Raw genomic sequence first — 20,498 nt, 5'->3', positions numbered from 1 at the left:
ACAAGCTACAATATATAAAGAAATAGAAGAGGCTTACCATTATAATGAATAGGGGTTTTCATACAAAGCTGCATGATTCTGTCATCAGCCACTATCTACCTACGAGCAGTTACCATGTGCTATTGGGTGTATGGAGAATGTAAAGACAGATGAAAAGGAGGGGGCAGGTTGTGAGGAAAATTTAGAAAGAGGGAACATTAAAGAGTTATATTAGTGAAATGAGGTTGTAGATGTCTTGTTAAAGCACACTTAAAAATGCTGGGGCTAGATATTAGTCGGATCATCTAGGATAGTGCATTACAGAACACTGGCGCAGCATGAGAGAAGTCTTGGAGATGGAGGAGCGAGGTTCAGACTATTGAAGATGTTAGTCTTAGATCAGTTGCAGAATGGAGAGCACAGGTAAGTGATAGGATGGTGGAGAAAGGTGGAGAATTTTGTGGTGAGAGAGATAAGTTACATAGTTACTTGGGTTAAAAAAAGGACCTAGGTCCATCTAGTTCAACCTTCCTCCACCAGTTCTACATTTGGTCACTAAGTCATTTATAACCAACAATGTTTGTATTGTATTCTGGAGCAAATAGGTAACCAGTGTAATGACTGGCTGTAATACTATTGTATGTTCTGAGGATTTCGATAGCGTTAGGGCAATGACCACCAGAGACGAGTTCTTGGTACAAGATGTTTATAACATGTAACCACGGTAGATACACAACGGAACAAATACAGTAGAACACACACACGAAATACCTTCCCGAAACGGAGCGAAGGGGATTCCCGGGACCACGCACCGGACTCCCCCAGGGAGACCACCAGAGCGAACCCCTATACAGGGACTGTCCGGCAATCACCCCGGAAGGCCTAAATGCGCAGCAGCCGGGACACAAGGGGCAAGTGGTAAAAGTCCAGGAGTGTCCGTACGGGATGATAGTCCAGAGTGGTTACGAACCAGAAGGAACCGGGCAGAAGTGCTGACAAAAGGCGGCAGACGGAGTCCGGGCACAGCTTGAAGCAACCGGGTATGGTCCAGAGTCGGTCGGTAGTCTTTTCAGAAGGATCCAAAAAGCAATCAGGAAGTAGAAGCAGCAAAGCAGGAGCACACAGCAAGCAGTATACTCAGGCACTGGACTAGGCTTAGAGGCGGCCTTTTAAGCAGCTGGACAGGAAGTAGGGCAACAGAACATTAAACTCCATGTTAACTGAGGGCAAGCTCTTTCAAAAGAGAACTGGAAAACCCGGAAACCTGACATTACTCCCCCCCCCAGAAACGGCCTCAGGACGGATCAGGGCCTGGTTTGTCCGGGTACCGTCGATGAAACTGAGCAATCTTCCGGGGTGCCCGAACGTTACCCACCGGTTCCCAGGAATCGTCCTCGGGGGCGTACCCCTGCCAACGTACCAGGTACTGAAGCCGACGACGATGGAGCCGGGAGTCAAGAATGTCCTCAACCACGAACTGCTCCTCGCCGTCGACCATCACAGGCGGAGGAGGAGGCACGACACGACCATGAAACGTGTTAGGAGAAACAGGTTTGAGGAGAGAAACATGAAAGACCGGGTGTACCTTCAGATGGTGCGGTAACCGCAGCCGACAGGCCACAGGGCTCACGATCCCGGTGATCTTAAATGGACCGATGAATTTTTGTCCCAGCTTCTGCGAAGGGACACCCAATCTCAGGTTTTTGGTGGATAACCATACAGAGTCTCCTACCTTATACATGGGGGCCGGTTTCCGGTGAGTGTCTGCCGACCTCTTGTAACGCTCCTGAGCCGTAGCCACAGTGTCCTTTAGAACCTCCAGATTGTGTCGTAGCTCTGTCAATCTGTCCTCCACCGCAGGCACCGAAACCGCAACCGGTGACCTAGGCAAAATAGTCGGATGGTAACCCAAGTTCGCAAAAAAGGGCGTTACCTTAGTGGAGCTGCTCTGAGTGTTGTTATACGAGAACTCCGCCAACGGAAGCATCTTCAACCAATCGTCCTGCAGATGGCTGACATAACATCGAAGATATTGTTCCAGGGTTTGATTAGTCCGTTCGGTTTGCCCATTCGTCTGAGGGTGGTATGCAGAAGACAAACAGACATCAATCTGGAGTGCCGTACAAAACCCCTTCCAGAATCTAGACGTGAACTGCACGCCCCGGTCAGAGATGATCTCGTCTGGTACCCCACGCAATCGGAATACGTTCTGGATAACCAAATCCACTGTCTCTGCGGCTGAGGGAAGACCGGTACACGGAATAAAGTGAGCAGCTTTAGTCAACCGATCCACCACCACCAAAATGGTACTGTGACCGCCTGAGACTGGCAACTCCACAATAAAATCCATGGAGATAGACCCCCAAGGGCGAGATGGCACGGGTAACGGTTGGAGGAGTCCCGTAGGAGCCACACGAGGGACCTTGCACCGGGCACAAACCACACATGAGTGGACATAGTCCTTTACATCCTTTAAACAGGTAGGCCACCAGAAAAAACGGCTCAGAAATTCCTGCGTCTTCTGTACCCCCTATGACCAGCCAGCACGGAGTCATGGACCAACTTGAGAACCCGAAGTCTTACGGCCTCCGGGACATAAATGCGTCGTTCTCTAAACCACACACCATTCCGAAGAACAAGAGTTACATCATTCGGGGGGGCAGCAAGAAATACGTCACCATCATAGGCCAGCTTGATGTCCTTCCACAAGTCCTGGTAATGGATTACTCCAACGAAATTGGCATCTGATAACACGGTCTGAGACGGGGTTCCAGGCACGGAGTCCACGGCATGGATTCGGGACAAGGCATCGGCTTTCCCATTACGTGAACCTGGACGGTATGTAACGATAAAATTGAACTGGTTAAGGAACAAACTCCAACGGGCTTGCCGTGGAGATAGGCACCTGGCAGACTTAAGAAATTCCAGATTACGATGATCTGTGAGTACTATCACTTGCTGCGCGGCTCCCTGTAAGTGGTGTCTCCATTCCTTGAAAGCTGAAATAATCGCTAACAATTCCTTGTCCGCAATGTCATAGTTCCTTTCTGCAGGGGACAACCGGCGGGAAAAGAAAGCACACGGATGCAAGAGACTCTTGTCCCCAGTCCTTTGAGAAAGGATGGCCCCTAATGCGTAGTCGGAAGCGTCGACTTCCACGATAAAGGGAAGTGCGGGATTCGGATGTACCAATATTGGCGCTGAGGTAAAACAAACCTTGAGACGATGGAATGCTTCCTGGGCCTGGGCGGACCACACAAACTTCTGTCCTTTCTTGGTTAACAGAGTGATGGGACGAACGATCTCTGAAAAATTACGGATAAAGCGTCGGTAAAAGTTGGCAAAACCGACAAAGCGTTGTACCTCTTTGATGTTTCCCGGTTCCGGCCAGTCTAGAATTGCTTGTATCTTGCCAGACTCCATGTTCAGTCCCTGAGGAGAGATGACATAACCTAAGAATTGTATTTGTGAGGAATGGAATTCGCATTTCTCCAGTTTAATGTACAGGTGGTTTTCCCTCAGCCGGGTAAGTACGGTCTTGACGTACTCCTGGTGTTCCTGTAGGGAATCAGAAAAGATTAGGATATCGTCCAGATAAATCACCATGAATTGGTCCATGATATCCCTAAAAATATCATTAACTAGATGTTGGAAAGCCGCGGGAGCGTTACAAAGTCCAAAAGGCATCACTAGGTACTCAAAATGTCCATACCGACATCGGAACGCGGTCTTCCACTCGTCTCCGGGACGTATGCGAAGTAGATTATATGCCCCACGGAGATCCAATTTGGTGAATATTTTTGCCTGTTGGACCCTCTCCAATAGCTCAGGAATCAACGGTAACGGATACCGGTTCCGGATGGTTATTTTATTCAGTTCCCGGTAGTCAATACAGGGTCTCAGAGTCCCCTCTTTCTTTTTCACGAAAAAGATGGGTGCCCCTGCTGGTGAGGTAGACGGGCGAATAAATCCCTTGGCTAGACTTTCCTCAATGTACTCCTTTAATGCTTCTAGCTCAGGTGCTGCCAACGGGTAGACATGACCAAACGGGATCTCCGCCCCTGGGAGTAAGTCTATGGGGCAATCATACGGTCTATGCGGGGGAAGCCGATCGGCTTTTCTTTTGTCGCATATATCAACAAAGTCATTATAAACCGGGGGTAGAACAGGTACCTGTACAGTGCCCTCCGCAGACGGTGTTACTGGAACCGGAACAGTTGGACTAATGGTCGGACCACTCTGCGGTGGGAAGGATATTTCCTTAGTCTCCCAATCGATGACTGGATTTGTAGACCGTAGCCACGGAATACCTAAAATAATCGGAAAATGAGGAGAAGAAATTATCATGAACACAAGGGTCTCCTGCTGACCTGGCTTCATCACGCATTCTAGCGGTACTGTTTCCCGATCAACTGGTCCAGAGATTAATGGAGATCCGTCTACCGTCTCCATGGTAACCGGTGAGGATCTTTGCTGAGTCCGGATACCGTGTTTCCTGGCAAAAGAGGAGTCCATGAAATTTCCCCCTGCCCCAGAATCTATCATTGCAGAGGTAGGTATTAGCTGTCCCTCCCACCGGATCTGAATGGGGAGCGAGCAATGGGTATATTTCCCTTCTGAGTCCTTCGGTGAGGTGGACATTACAGTCAAGGGAAATACCGCATCCAGGTGTCCACTTGCCTCAGAGATATCGGACTCTGCGTCCGTGTTGTCACACTCTGCCATGGCTGCCAATACCTTATTTGGGCGATTCGGACGTTTCGGGCAGTCGATCAAGAAATGGTCTGATTGACCGCAATAGAAACACAAACGCTCACGGAGCCGGTGTTCACGACGTTCGTTGGTCTCTCGCTTTTGCAGAGAGTCCACTTGCATAGGAACGTCCTCGGCCTCCCGTGGCGTCCTGAGAGCGGGTTCTCTGGAAGGAAACGCAAAGTTGTTTACACGGTTTACAGCTGCCCATTTTTCCTGTCTACGTTCCGTCAAGCGGGTATCAATACGCACACAGTGCTGGAGAAACATTTCAAAATCCCCTGGAGACTCGGAACGAGCTAACTCGTCCTTGATGGTACCGGACAAACCTTTTCTGAAAACAGACAATAATGCATTGTTTCCCCAGTCGGTGTCTACCACTAACCTCTTGAACTCAGTGGCGTATTCAACGACAGAACGCTTTCCCTGACGTAAGGAAAGGAGAGCCGATTCAGCGGTAGCACGGCGATTCGGATCATCAAACATTTGCGCCATTGCGGTCAGAAAGTCATCCAGGTGGTTTAAACGGATGTCCCGATTCTCTATCATAGGATTAGCCCAAGCCAGTGCTCGTGAGGTTAATAACATGATTATACATAACACTTTGGACCGGTCAGAACGGTAATAATCAGCATGTACATCAAAAAATAGTATACATTGGTTCACAAATCCACGAAACTGACTACGATCACCATTGAAACGGAATGGGGGTAACCTAGGCATACCGGCAGCTGATACGGACGTAGTGGGGACGGCTTCCTGAGCCTCCACTCTGACTTGCAAATCCTGAATAGCCGGACCCAGTACCTGGTGATCATGGCCCAGCTGTGCCTCCACATCTCTAAGTTTAGTTTGTACAGCCTCCATCTCCTGCTGTAAGGAGTTAATCATGGAAAAGAGCTGATCTACTCGTGTCTCAGTCATTGCCCCAGCGAAATCCTCTTATGGCCCGAGTATAATGTAATACTATTGTATGTTCTGAGGATTTCGATAGCGTTAGGGCAATGACCACCAGAGACGAGTTCTTGGTACAAGATGTTTATAACATGTAACCACGGTAGATACACAACGGAACAAATACAGTAGAACACACACACGAAATACCTTCCCGAAACGGAGCGAAGGGGATTCCCGGGACCACGCACCGGACTCCCCCAGGGAGACCACCAGAGCGAACCCCTATACAAGGACTGTCCGGCAATCACCCCGGAAGGCCTAAATGCGCAGCAGCCGGGACACAAGGGGCAAGTGGTAAAAGTCCAGGAGTGTCCGTACGGGATGATAGTCCAGAGTGGTTACGAACCAGAAGGAACCGGGCAGAAGTGCTGACAAAAGGCGGCAGACGGAGTCCGGGCACAGCTTGAAGCAACCGGGTATGGTCCAGAGTCGGTCGGTAGTCTTTTCAGAAGGATCCAAAAAGCAATCAGGAAGTAGAAGCAGCAAAGCAGGAGCACACAGCAAGCAGTATACTCAGGCACTGGACTAGGCTTAGAGGCGGCCTTTTAAGCAGCTGGACAGGAAGTAGGGCAACAGAACATTAAACTCCATGTTAACTGAGGGCAAGCTCTTTCAAAAGAGAACTGGAAAACCCGGAAACCTGACACTGGCACATTGTGGAGGCATCATTGAAGCAGCTGGACTGAAATACAACTATGGCTGCCAAATTCAGGATGAATTAGGGAGGATAAAGTTTGGTTAGATGGAGATTGATCAATAGAGAGTTGCAGTAGTCGAGATGAGAATGTATAAGAGGGACAGTGAGAAGTTATGCAGTTTCAAAGGTGAGAAAAGTTCGTATTCTGGAGATGTCTTAAAGACGCAGGTAACATGAGCGAATGAGCAATTGGATATAGGGAATAATGGAAAGTTCTGTGTGAAATATGAGCCCAAGACAGCGAGCGAGCTTCTTGTAAGTTATGGTTGAACCACTCAAGGCAATTGCAATATCAGGTACAGGTACGTTAGTAGAGGGAGAAAATAACTTCAGATTTAGAAAGATTCAATTTCAGATACTGAAGGAAATGATGTTAGAGACATTGGACAGACAATAATTGGTATTATGTATTGGTGATGTCAGGAGAAGAGGTTTATAATTAGTTGTCAGATAAAAAGGTGGGGTGATCAACCTCCAATTTATGTTGCAAAGAAGAAATCGGGTGCTTATTCCTATTATTACTGTGACCACCCTATTCCTCTACAGTCCCTGACAGAAGTTCTGTCGCTTATCTATGTTATGTAAATAAAAGCTTATAACCTGACTTTAAATTCATCCATTGGTTTTATAAATTACTCTTTTGAAAACTGAAACCCTCGCAAATTTGGTTTAGGTTATGAAAATAAAGTTGCTGCAAAGCTGAAATATTGACCATTTAATGAACACAGAAAGGTCAGATTTTGGCAAGACAAAAGTTTTGTCGCCTTGTCATATAATGCGCCCAATCCTAGTTTACATCCTCACCTGTACTCACTAAATGATCGGTTAATTAGTGGGTGTGTATAAAAAGAAAATCAGCACCCCAGACCTTCAGTTGAACTGCAACTTGACCTCTGACTACATGCCAAAAATCCACCCTGCGACCAAAGCCTTGATTATCAAGAGGCTGAAGACCAGATCCACTGCAGAGGTGGCTGGCACTTTTAATATGTCTCAGCATCAAGTACAAAAAATTAAAAAAAGATTTCAAGAGACTGGAGATGTTTTTGACAAACCCAGGTCCAGAAGACGCCGCAAAACAACTGCTCAGTAGGAACGTTTGTTGGTTAGAAAATCCAAAGCCAGCCCCTCTTCCACTGGAGCAGAGCTCCAAAAGGTCTGGTCACCTCAAGTCCCTGTGTCAACTAGAACAGTTTGTAGGATTCTGTCTCAAAATGGCCTCCATGGTCGAATCAGTGCCCAGAAGCCAGCACTAAACAAAAGGCAATAAAAAAAAAGTGTGGCATTTGCCAAGCCCCACAGCCTGCTAAACAGATGGAGACCTACTGGAGCCTGTACAGATCTGGAAAACAGTTAGGTTTGGTGCTGGAAAGATCATGGTCTGGGGTTACATTCAGTATGAGGGTGTGCAACACATTTGCAAGGTGGAAGGCAATATCAATAGCCTAAAATATCAAGACGTATTAGCTATCTCTTACATTCCCAATCATAAAAGGGGTCAAATTCTGCAGCAGGATGGTGCTCCATCTCATACATCCATCTCTACAACAGAGTTCCTCCTGGCAAAGAAAATCAAGGTGCTCAAGGACTGGCCAGCCCAGTCACCAGACATGAACATCATTGAGCATGTTTGGGGTAGGTTGAAAGAGGAAGCTTGGAAGACACAACCAAAGAATCTAGATGAACTCTGGGAGGCATGTAAAGCTGCATTCTTTGCTATCCTGATGCCTTCATCAATAAATTGTATGAATCATTGTTGAACTGCATGGATGCAGTCCTTCAAGCTCATGGAAGTCACACAAATATTAAATATGGCTCTAATAGCAACACAACTTCATTCACCAATGTTATGCAACATATCTAGTATTAGAAGTTAATTATTTGTTTGAATTTCACATTACTTTCTGTGGGTGACAAAACTTTTGTCTTGCCAAAATCTGACCTTTCTGTGTTCATTAAATGGTCAATATTTCAGCTTTGCAGCAACTTAATTTTCATTACCTAAACCAAATTTGGGAGGGTTTCAGCTTTCAAAAGAATAATTTATAAAACCAAAGGATGAATTTAAAGTCTGGTTATAAACTTTTATTTACATAACATGGATAAGCAACAGAACTTCTGCCAGGGACTGTATATCCACTGCATGTTGTAGCACTGGGTTATTTCTCCTATGGGGAACAGTCATTTCTACACTCTCTTTGATCTTTAGACAGCTCAGTGATTCCCTCCCTTTGTATACTGGCACAAGGGTATTTTTTCACCAAATAAGATAAGGAGAGTATATTTTTTATTCTAGCATCACTGAAAATGTACACTTAATAAAATATCACTTTTATTATTTATGAAACAACAGTGTTAAAGTGTATATATATATATATATATATATATATATATATATATATATATATTTGTATAAATCAGCAAAAAATACAAAAACCGCAATTGCAAAACACTGCCTAGGGCAAATGTGAAAAATGTGTTGACTCCTCTGTCCAATGTCCGTACAAAAAAGGGGGGGGGGCTATTAAGGGCTTTTCTCAACCTATATCTCTCTTCCTTAGTGTGGAGGTTGACATCCTATTAGTCGCAAATGGCGCCCGCACTCTACAAGGACTGGCCCTAATAGGCGTACAAAAAAAACACCATTACTAACATACTATAATGCCACCATTAATTGTTAGGCTACATTGACTAATCTGGAGGCCATTAGTTAACAGTGTGTCCTGGTATACATACAAATACAGATATAGGTGACCTTGTTATACACTGTACTCACCCTAATCTTTCCCTACCTACTGTGGACGTTCGCACCCTAATATGGAATATCAAAAATAGAGTTTAATTATGAATAAGCAATAATGGACATGTCATATCAAGGTGGATAACAACATCTAGTCCACTAATCAAACATAGGGGCACAAGATCACAGGTAGATATGCAATTACTGTTGATGCACATATGACCTAAGCTACCGCCATATTATAGATGGATAGATAGATAGATGGATAGATATCTAATGTGCGAAAGCAATAAGGTCTAAAAGTCGTGGTTGAATCATAAACTCTTTTACTGCTCCTATGACGTGTAAGTCCTCCTACATATTATACTCATAAGTAATTTACTTCACTCAACGCGTTTCCCCCTAAATCGGGTTTATCAGGATTGTTATATTATCATCGTATCTGACCGATGATGCCCTGAGAAACGATCACTCGGCGTTAATGGGTTGCCATGACAGAGCGGGGTCAGATGATGACCCCTGTCGCTATCGCGACTCACTTTCTGTGAAAGCCAGCAGAGCGCCGGCACTCACAGGAACACAGCATTTCTCCTGATCATAGCGATGCTGACGCAGGAGAAGCGATCAGATAGTGCAGTCATAAACTTCCCTAAGAGAACTAGTAAAATCAATAATGAAAAAAAGTGCAAAACAAAAAGTTTAAAAAAATCTAAAAAACAACAACAAAACCTTTTGCCCCATTAAGAATAAAAAAAAATATATATAACACATGACCCATATTTGGTATTGCCGTCTCCAGAAATGTCCAATCACAATAAAAAAATCAATTAATCTGATCAGTAAAGATTGTAGCAATAAAAAAAATTCTAAACGCCAATATTACGTTTTTTTTGGTCACTGCAACATTGCATTAAAATGCAATAACAGGCACTCAAAATATCACATATACGCAAAAATGGTATACTGTATTTTTCATTTTATAAGATGCACCCCAAATTTAGAGAGAAAATAAGGTAAAAAAAAATATATATCTGATCCGATTCATAATCTGGTGGTGTCATACTGGGGGGCAGCAGCCTTGGTGGAGCGGGGATCATAAGAGGCATCGGCAGAGCTGAAATATGGCCATGCTGTGGCGGTGCAAAGGGGGACTCAGATGTTTCCTGGGACAGCTGGCGCTGCTGTGTACCTAGGCACCTAGGTAGCGGGTGCTGCTCTGTTGTGCGGCGGGCATTGAGGTCTGTGCGGCGGGCAGCGGCTCTGCCATGCGGTGGGCAGTGAGGTCTATGCAGCAGGCAGTGAGGTATAAGCCATTCTGAAAATGCTGGCGGTGCAGGCTTCAAAGAAATGGCAGTCGGAGTCGGTGTGTGCGCACATGAGAACTTGAGCTGAGAGCGCCATCTGCGCACGTGCAGACTCTGGTTGCCATTATTTGAAGCCCTCACTGCCAACATCTTTAGAATAGCTCATACCTCACTGCCCACCGCACAGACCTCAGTGCCCGCCACATAGTGCCACACAGACCTCACTGCCTGCCCGCCATGCAGACCTCACTTTCCACCGCACAGACCTTACTGGCTGCCGCACAAACCTCACTGCCTGATGCACAGATCTCACTACCCGACGCACAACAGAGCCACTGCCCGCCGCACAGACCTCACTGCCTGCCGCACAACAGACCCACTGCCTGCCAGAACATTCCCCCGGCCTCCTGTGACCCCTCTCCACCACCCCCCCGGTAAGCTACATTCGGATTTTAAAACGCACCCCTAATTTTCACCCAAATTTTGGGAAAGAAAAGTACGTTTTATAATCTGAAAAATACGGTAACTAAAAACGCCAGCTGAAAAAACATTGTAAAATGGCAACAAGAGAGCAGTTTTTTTTTATTTTTTTTACAGACTTCTGAAATATTTAGATAAAAGTAAACCTATACATGTTTGGAATCTATGAACTTGTACTGGCCTTGGGAATAATAATGCCAGGTCAGTTTTACCATATGCAATTGCACTTTATTTGCAATTTCACTGCACTTGGAATTTTTCTCCGTTTTTGCAGTTCAATATGGGGCAGAATAAATGGTGTTGTTCAAAAGTACAAATTGTTCTGCAAAACTGAAGCCCTCATATGGTTATATTGACGGAAAAAAAAAAAAAAAGTTACGGCTCTAGTAAGAAGTTGAGGAAAAAAATGAAAACTCGTCAGGGGGTGAAGGGTGTTAAGCTCCAAATTGTTTTTTCCTTTTTTTTTTGCTTATTTCACTATAGGTTGACAGTCTCGGTTACATGTCTTCTTGTACAAATTGCACCTTTCCACGTGTTTTTTTTTTGAGCAACACACTATGTTGTTCAAGTACATTTCTGACCTTCTAGGTATGGTAAAGACTTGTTCCCTATATGAGTTCTATTATGTGTAACAAGATCTGATATATTTGGAAAACCAGTTCCACATTCTAAACATAACTATGATTTCACCTGTGTGTGAGTTATTTGATGTCTAACAAGGTCGGATTTTCTTGTAAAACATTTCTCACATTCTGAACATGCATGTGGCTTCACCCCTGTGTGAATTATTTTATGTTCAACAAGACTTGATTTCTTTGTAAAACATTTCCCACATTCCGAACATGCATGTGGCTTCTCCCCTGTATGAATTAGTTTATGTCCAACAAGAATTGATTTCTTTGTAAAACATTTCCCACATTCTGAACATGAATATAACTTCACCCCTGCTGTATGACTCATTTGATGTCTAACAAGGTCTGATTTTTTTGTAAAACATTTCTCACACTCTGAACATGCATGTGGCTTCCCCCTTGTGTGAATTATTTTATGACCAACAAGAGTTGATTTCTTTGTAAAACATTTCCCACATTCTGTACATGCATGTGGCTTCTCCCTTGTGTGAATTATTTTATGTGCAGCAAGAGTTGATTTCTGTTTAAAACATTTCCCACATTCTGTACATAAATATGGCGTCTCCCCTGTGTGTGTTCTATGATGATTCACAAGACTTTCTTTTATGTGAAAACATTTCCCACATTCTGAACATGAATATGGCTTCTCCCCTGTGTGACGTCTCTGATGTCTATCAAGATGTTGTTTCATTCTATAACATTTTCCACATTCAGAACATGAAAATGGCTTCTCCCCTGTGTGAGTTCTCTTATGGATCACACAAGCTGATCTGCGTTGAAAATATTTTCCACATTCAGAACAGGAATATGGCTTCTCCCCTGTGTGAATTTTCTTATGTATATAACAATTTGATCTGTGTTTAAAACGTTTCCCACATTCTGAACATGAATATGGCTTTTCGGCTTTGTGCATTCCCTCATGTTGTACAAGCTTCGATTTCTGAGTAAACTTTTTCCCACACTTTGAACATGAACATTTTTTTCCCTTTGTTTCAATTTTTTCATGCTTTGAAGAAAAGCTTTTTCCATATTCTGAACATGAAAGTGGCTTATTTTCTAATAGATCATTTTGGTTTTGAACTCTCCTTTTGTGGTGCTTCATTTTCTTACTAGTCTGTGATGAATGAGAAGATTGGTCTTGTTTAGCAGGATCAGATGACAGATCTTTGCTGTGAAGGGACGATGATATATCTGGAATAATGGAATATACTTCTATTGTATCTTGAGTGATATCAAGGTCATTGGATTTAAAAATTGAAGATATCAGATGTTCCTGTGATCTCATGTCACCATCATCTGCCAAGAGTAAAACCAATTATTATTTTCATATAAAGTAACCTTAAAATACATTATTTTACAACATTTCTATATGAAAGCTTCTAATTTCTATGAATCTATTTCCAAAATTTCAATTTTTCAATCTGACAATAGACCTGAGATCAAGAACCACTAGATCCTGATGTTAGGCCACTAGCAGTTCACTAGCAATTTTCCAATTTTGTATTGAAGCCAGCATCTTTTGAAGTTAAAGTTTAAGTGTGTTTGTCATCAGTAATTTGTAGTGAAATGCTCATTAGAGAATTATAAGGGGACCCGTCAGTGTCATTATGTGGTGTCTGTCTGATATAATCAAGACAGTTGCAAGTCCATTTGTGAACAAGAAAGGAGCATGCCAAAAGAAGTCATCATTTTTGAGAAAGTGTAAGACTGGGTTAACAATTTTTTTCTTAACCCCTCCCCATAGAAGTAAGTGTTCATCTTTATTGACCAGACCAAATTTTCGAAATTCAACTTAATGTGTGTCACGCACACACTGGCTGGCAAGTGATGTGGGGTGTGCCTGCCAGGGTTAATTTATCACTCAATCTCTGTTGTAGGCTATCAAGTGACTTGATAGCCAAGTGAATCACACCTTGGCTACACCACACACTGCCACCACTCATGAAACACACGGGGTGATGAGACCCAAAATACACCCTGTCTGAAAATTAACAGGATCACACACACTTATATACTGTGACTGTCACACTGCCCCTAATAAACTACACACTGCCCTCCCTTATAAATTATACCCACCACACCTTCCTCAATTATGAAATATGATCTGCACATTGACCTCACATCATGCTGCCCCCTCCTCACAATGTCCCATGCATGCTGCCCCCTCCTCACAATGTCCCATGCATGCTGCCCCCTCCTCACAATGTCTTATGCATGCTGCCCCCTCCTCACAATGTCCCATGCATGCTGCCCCCTCCTCCCAATGTCCCATGCATGCTGCCCCCTCCTCCCAATGTCCCATGCATGCTGCCCCCTCCTCCCAATGTCCCATGTCTGCTGCCCCCTCCTCCCAGTGTCCCATGCATGCTGCCCCCTCCTCACAGTGTCCCATGCATGCTGCCTCCTCCTCACAATGTCCCATGCATGCTGCCCCCTCCTCACAATGTCCCATGCATGCTGCCCCTCTCCATGAGCTCCTAATGCTGCCTTCCTCTTTTCCATAATGACACCTCCATGCTGCCCCATTCATCATACTAAGACCACTACACTAACGCTTATGCTGAGACCCCCCCCCCCCCACACACACACACACACACACACACACACACACACACACACACACACACACTACCCCACTCTTGATATTGACTCCCCTACATTGCTCCCCTCCATACTGAGCCCACACATGCTGCCCCTTCTCCATAATGAGCTCCCAATGCTGCCCCCCTTTCATTCTGAGTCCTTACACTGCCCCCCATCGATTTTGTCATTGCACTATCCCTCAACCCTTGTCCTCTGTCTCTAGCATTGGCCCCTCTCTCCCATTCCCCCAGCAGCAGCCTCTCTCCCTCGTCTCCAGCAGCAGCCTCTCCCCCAGCATCAACCTCTCTCCCCCCAGCATCCCCCAGCATCAGCCTCTCTCCCCCCAGCCTCCCCCAGCTTCAGCCTCTCTCCCCCAGCATCAGCCTCTCTTCCCCAGCATCAGCCTCTCTCCCCCAGCTTCCACCAGCATCAGCCTCTCTGAACCAAGCATCAGGCTCTCTGCCCCCAGCATCAGCCTCTCTTCTCCCAGCCTCCCCCAGCATCAGCCTCTGTCCTCCCAGCCTCCCCCCTCCCAGCCTCCCCCAGCATCAGCCTCCCCCCTCCCAGCCTCTCCCAGCATCAGCCTCCTCCAGATTCAGCCTCTCTCCTCCCAGCCTCCCCCAGCATCAGCCTCCCCCAGCATCAGCCTCTCTTCTCCCAGCCTCCCCCAGCATCAGCCTCCCCCAGCATCAGCCTCCCCCAGCATCAGCCTCCCTCCTCCCAGTCTCCCCCAGCATCAGCCTCCCTCAGCATCAGCCTCCCTCCTCCCAGCCTCCCCCAGCATCAGCCTCCCCCCTCCTAGCCTCCCACAGCATCAGCCTCTCTCCTCCCAGCCTCCCCCAGCATCAGCCTCCCTCAGCATCAGCCTCCCTCCACCCAGCCTCCCCCAGCATCAGCCTCCCTCCTCCCAGCCTCCCCCAGCATCAGCCTCCCTCCTTCCAGCCTCCCCCAGCATCAGCCTCTCTCCTCCCAGCCTCCCCCAGCATAAGCCTCCCTTAGCATCAGCCTCCCTCCTCCCAGCCTCCCCCAGCGTCAGCTTCCCCCCTCCTAGCCTCCCCAAGCATCAGCCTCCCCCCTCCCAGCCTCCCCCCAGCATCAGCCTCCCCCAGCATCAGCCTCCCTCCTCCCAGCCTCCCCCAGCATCAGCCTCCCTCAGCATCAGCCTCCTTCCTCCCAGCCTCCCTCAGCGTCAGCCTCACCCCTCCCAGCCTCCCCCCTCCTAGCCTCCCCCAGCATCAGCCTTCCCCCTCCCAGCCTCCCCCAGCATCAGGCTCCCCCAGCATCAGCCTCCTCCCTCCCAGCCTCCCCCAGCATCAGACTCTCTCCTCCCAGCCTCCCCCAGTATCAGCTTCTCTTCCCCCAAGTCTCCCCCAGTATCAGCCTCTCCCCCCCCACCACATGCGCAGATCTCCGGTCTGCATTAGAGACACCCCCACGCTCCTTATGAATCTTCAGCTCTGCGAGCACTTACCTGCTCCAGGGCCCGCCGTCATCTTCCTGGCTCATGTGAGTATCCTCTTCTGACATCGGCTTCCATCGCGGCGTCCTCTACGGCGTCCTGCTGTGAGCTCTGCATGTGATGTCCACACAGCATTGGACGCAGCACAGAGGAAGGAGCTGATTGGAGCGCCTGTGACCCCCGGAAGTGCAGGCGCCGGCAGTTCCGAGGTCAATCGGCTCTCTGTGCCCTGCCGCCGCAGTTTGTCTGCATTCGCCTCTTAATTGACGCGGATACAAATAAATGGAGGTGTGCCTCTCCCCCCTCCCTCCTCCGAAAATACAGCGGATTTAATGGATGTGTAAAAAAATATATATTTTTTTTTTATTACTGCTAGAAGGTGCCGCCCCCCCGCATCCTGCCGCCCCAGGCACGGAACCACGGGTGCCTAATGGTAAAGACGGCCCTGGGGGAGTACATTGCATATTGAATACCTTGATTTTCCTAGCTTGCCCATCCCATAGCAAATGGAGAATATTAGGCCTAGCCACAAGGGACCATTTGTTCAGACTTTGATGCTCCGCAGAGGTGCCACAAATGACACCCTCTGTATTTTCAAGCAAACCACCCTTGGTTCTGAGTTCCTGTAATTAGAATGCCTAAAGGTTATGCCCTTTGTGTAGAGATGGCAGACTTAAACCAGTGTTATTTTACTGCTGCCTACTGCTGTAATACATTTATCCATAGAGTTACATATTTCCTTCACACCTTCCCCCTTTCCTACGTGCATGGGAGCGTGACTTACTGGTCAGTTCCCGAGCACCTCTCCAGTTCGAGCCTCCCTTGGCGAGATAAACCATCAGCGTTGCCATGATCAATTATTTTTTTATGTTGAATTCGAAAATCATATTGCTGTAAAATCAGGCTCCATCTGAGCAGTTTCCCATTATCTCCAACTACTTGGTTGAGCCAACTCAGTGAGTTATGATCTGTGATCACAGTGAAGTTGCGTCCATAGAGGTTTGGCTGTAGTTCTTGCAGAGCCCATGCTATTGCTAATCACTCCTTTTCGATTGTGACATTAGCAACCTCTCTGGGCAGAAGCTTCGTGCTTAGGAAGAGAATTGGGTGCTCTTCACCTTGTTAAGAACTGCACCTAGTCCATAAGTGCTGGCATCAGTCTGCACCACAAACCTGGCTATCTGACATTCCCTGTCTTAACAGTCAGGTCTGCTATGTTAAAGGGAACCTGTCACCAGTTTTTTCACTATTAAACTAAAAGTATCACCTTCTGCAGCTCCTGGGCTGCATTCTATGAAGGTGCACCTTGTTCCCTGACTGCCCTTGTAGACCCCAAAAATAACTTTATAAAATCTGACCACCACGTATGCCAATTACCTGATCTAGTTGGATGGGCGTCCTCTTTTTCGGCTCCTTTCCTCCCTCCTGTCGCTGTTCGCCTCCTCCTTTCTTGACTTGACGTGGATGATGCCTCCATCATCATCCACGTTGCTCTTTGAAATCTCGTGCCTGTGCAGAGTCATGTCCACTCGCACAGGCGCAGTTCGATCTGCCATATCGCGGGCAGAGCAGAATGCATAGTTGCCCTCGCGCGCCGGTGAGCTAAATGCGCAGGCATGTGGAGTAGGTCGGGTATGAGGATGACACAATGCACAGCGCCCACCATAATCTAGTGGCTGCCCAAATAGCTCACTGGCACGCCCGAGGGCAACTATGTTTTCTGCTCTGCCCGCGATATGGCAGAGCGAACTGTGCTTGCGCGAACAGAGATGACTCTGCACAGGCGCGAGATTTGAAAGTAATCCACGTCAATCATCAAAAGAGGAGGTCAACAGCAGCAGGAGGGGGGACAGGAGCCGAAAAGAGGACGCCCATCCGACTAGATCAGGTAATTAGCATACGTGGCGGTCAGATTTTATAAAGTTATTTTTGGGGTCTACAAGGTGCACCTTCATAGAATGCAGCCCCGGAGCTGCAGAAGGTGATACTTTTAGTTCAATATGGTCACCCTCCCCTTCCTCCTGCATACAGGCAAGACACAGGCCTCCCTGTCATGATGAGCTTTCAACATATTCACATGAATAATTTTCTGATGCTTTGTATGTTGAAGCAGGTTCACAACATAGTTAACATCACTTAACCTCTTCACGACACATGACGTATTGGGTATGTCATGGATCGTGTCAGGATAATCATCGCCGGGTGCTGCGTTGAGCCGACGGTGAGTAATGCACATTGCAGCGAATTTGAACAGCTGACATGTGCGACAATCAGGCGCAAGTGATTTTTCCCCTTTTTATTTTTAGATTTTTAAAATTTGTTAACTTTTTACTTAGTCCATCTATGGAACTTGAACACTTTACAGTTTGATTAATGGTGTAATATCCTTCAAAACTTACTAAATTATTATAACTCCATGCTGTGTATTGTCAGTACACCAACATAATAAGAGTCTAATAGGCGTTAAAGCTTGTTACTTTCCACAATCAGGACAGCAGATGAAGAAATAATCAGCCTCATTCACACAGGAATATCTAATGTCCACATTGTAAATGCACAAATTGTATTATGAGTAGTGATGAGGGAGCACTATCATGCTCGGGGGCTCGGTACACGTAACAAGCTATTGGATGTTCGGATGAGAAAGACCTGAGTACCCGAGTGTAATAGAAGTCAATAAGGAACTCAGACATATTTATAAAAGATTTCCCGGAAAAATGCACAAGTTCCCCATTGATTTCCATTATACTCGAGTATTTGAATAAGGCCGATCCAATTGTTCAACTGCTTGTTACGAGTACTGAGCCTTCAAGCATGGTAGTGTTCACGCATCACTAATTAGGAGCTATAATATAGTATCATAACTACATCTACTTTTAAGGCCCCCTTCACACGCACGTGTCTCCGGTACGTGCTAGTTCTGTTCCCGCATGTACCGGAGACACGGGCACACGTAAACCCATTAAAATCAATGGGTTTATGTGCACGCACGTGTTTAGCCATTGGCCCGTGCCTCCGTGTGGAGCACACGTGAGCCCGTGTGCTCCACACGGATGCATGTCTGTGTTTCTCCGGCAGCATGGGTGTCACATGGCCTGCACCCGTAGCACACGGATGTAGTGTGGATGTGGGCCCACGTGACACGCGCCGGAGAAACACACGTGTCATGTTAAAAATAAAAAAAACACATACTCACCCCCACCAGCCCTGCAGTCTCTGCCGCGGCTGTCACCTGCATCCGACCTCCAGTGAATTTGAACAACGTATCTTCTTCACTGGGGGCCGGAAGCAGCGTCAGTGGGGCGTGGCCTGGGCCAGACAGTGTCATTCAGAACCACAGACAGCTCCGGAAGAAACAGGTAAGGCGGGGCTTTCCGTTCTCCGTGTGTTATTACGTATAACACACGGAGAACACACGTATTGCCATAAACACGGCACACGTAGGGGAAAAACGCACCTTTGACACGTCCATGAAACACGTGCGTGATTTTCACGGACGTGTGAATGGGGCCTAAAGAATATTTTGTTTGAAATGGAAAGATACACAAGTAAAATATTGTAAAAAAAAAAAAAGTGTATACAATTAGTTTGCTTACTCTCTAGTTTTAGTAGTTTGTACGCACCTGGGTAGCCATATGTAAGAATCTCCTCTTTACACCACTCATCACCTCTCACATATGTCTCTGTAGTATTAATATGGGCCAGATCTTCAGCCTGAAACAAATATTGTGAAAGTCACAGACAGATGGAGAAGTCACATCTATGATCAGCTCTAATCTTGCCATCTCCACCATTCTCATTACACAAGTATAACACATATAATACTGGTGGATAAAACAAGACTGAGCACAAGACCTTCACAGCCGTCTACACATCATAGGGAGATTTCATGTCACCTTCTCTCCATCTACCTGATGATCCTGAGGAACATCGGGATCTTCTTGTTTAAAGTCCAGTGGAAGAAGAGGACGGGGACATCTCTCTGGTGTTGGCCTCTCACTGGATAGAACTGGAGGAGACACATACAGGGACTGAATTCATTCTTTACATACAGATAATTATAGGCCGTGTGTATTTAGTCCTGTCTATTACCTGGTGATGTGAGGGGCTGGGGAACCTCCATCATGACGTCCTTGTACAGGTCTTTATGTCCTTCTAAATACTCCCACTCCTCCATGGAGAAATAGACGGCGACATCCTGACACCTTATAGGAACCTGACACATACAATGATACAGTCATCCCCCGATTCCTTCATAGCCTTACTGTATAATGTCCCAGCATTCCCAGCAGTGTCACCTCTCCAGTCAGCAGCTCAATCATCTTGTAGGTGAGTTCTAGGATCTTCTGGTCATTAATGTCCTCATGTATCAGGGGGTGAGGTGGAGGCCCCGTGATTGGGCTCAGGGGTCTTCCCCATCCCTCAGACACAGGGGCCTGACAGCGCTCACTAGAGGTCTTCTTCACTACTGTGTAATCCTGGTTATGGAGAGACACATTAATAAATCTCACTACAGACATTTCCAGAGTCCTCACCTCTCCAGTTCTGTCCATCTGTTATTCCTATAGATAAGAATGATATAATGTGAAGTCATCAGAATCTCTCACCTCTCCAGTAAGATGGAAGAGGATCTCTAGGGTGAGGTGTAATATCCTCTCTGCCATCTTGTCCTTCTCCATCCTTGATGGATCAATCAGGATAATTGATCTCTACTGAGATATTGTAGGGATCTGAATTGGGAGAAGATGGAAAATCATAAAAATCCAACGTAATTGCACGCTGTACAAAGGCTAGTAAGACGTAGTACAGCGTAATCCCCACTAGGTGGCAGCAGAGCAGTGAAGGAGAGACAAAAAACACTGTAACTGAAAGGCAGCTGTAGTATAGCAGAGTAACTTCAGCAGGCAGTTAACAG

General features: G+C 46.3%; 1 protein-coding gene across 1 annotated transcript in view; it reads right to left on the bottom strand.

The window, feature by feature from the left end:
* Positions 1 to 20,136, bottom strand: part of LOC142312933 (uncharacterized) — a 133,670-nt gene extending 113,534 nt beyond the window's left edge. Inside the window, exons 1-5 of the mRNA XM_075351920.1 lie at positions 19,882 to 20,136; positions 19,676 to 19,799; positions 19,495 to 19,592; positions 19,207 to 19,297; positions 11,589 to 12,837 (exon numbers count right to left, since the gene is read on the bottom strand). Of these exons, the coding sequence (XP_075208035.1) occupies positions 11,589 to 12,837; positions 19,207 to 19,297; positions 19,495 to 19,592; positions 19,676 to 19,799; positions 19,882 to 20,136 (1,817 nt within the window). The remainder of the gene's footprint in view (positions 1 to 11,588; positions 12,838 to 19,206; positions 19,298 to 19,494; positions 19,593 to 19,675; positions 19,800 to 19,881) is intronic.
* Between the last annotated feature and the right edge of the window lie 362 nt (positions 20,137 to 20,498).

Source organism: Anomaloglossus baeobatrachus, chromosome 5, assembly GCF_048569485.1.
Source record: "Anomaloglossus baeobatrachus isolate aAnoBae1 chromosome 5, aAnoBae1.hap1, whole genome shotgun sequence".
In the NCBI taxonomy this organism is placed as follows: Eukaryota; Metazoa; Chordata; class Amphibia; order Anura; family Aromobatidae; genus Anomaloglossus; species Anomaloglossus baeobatrachus.
Note: the sequence above shows the minus strand (reverse complement) of the source record. Positions and strands in the feature narration are given on the sequence as shown.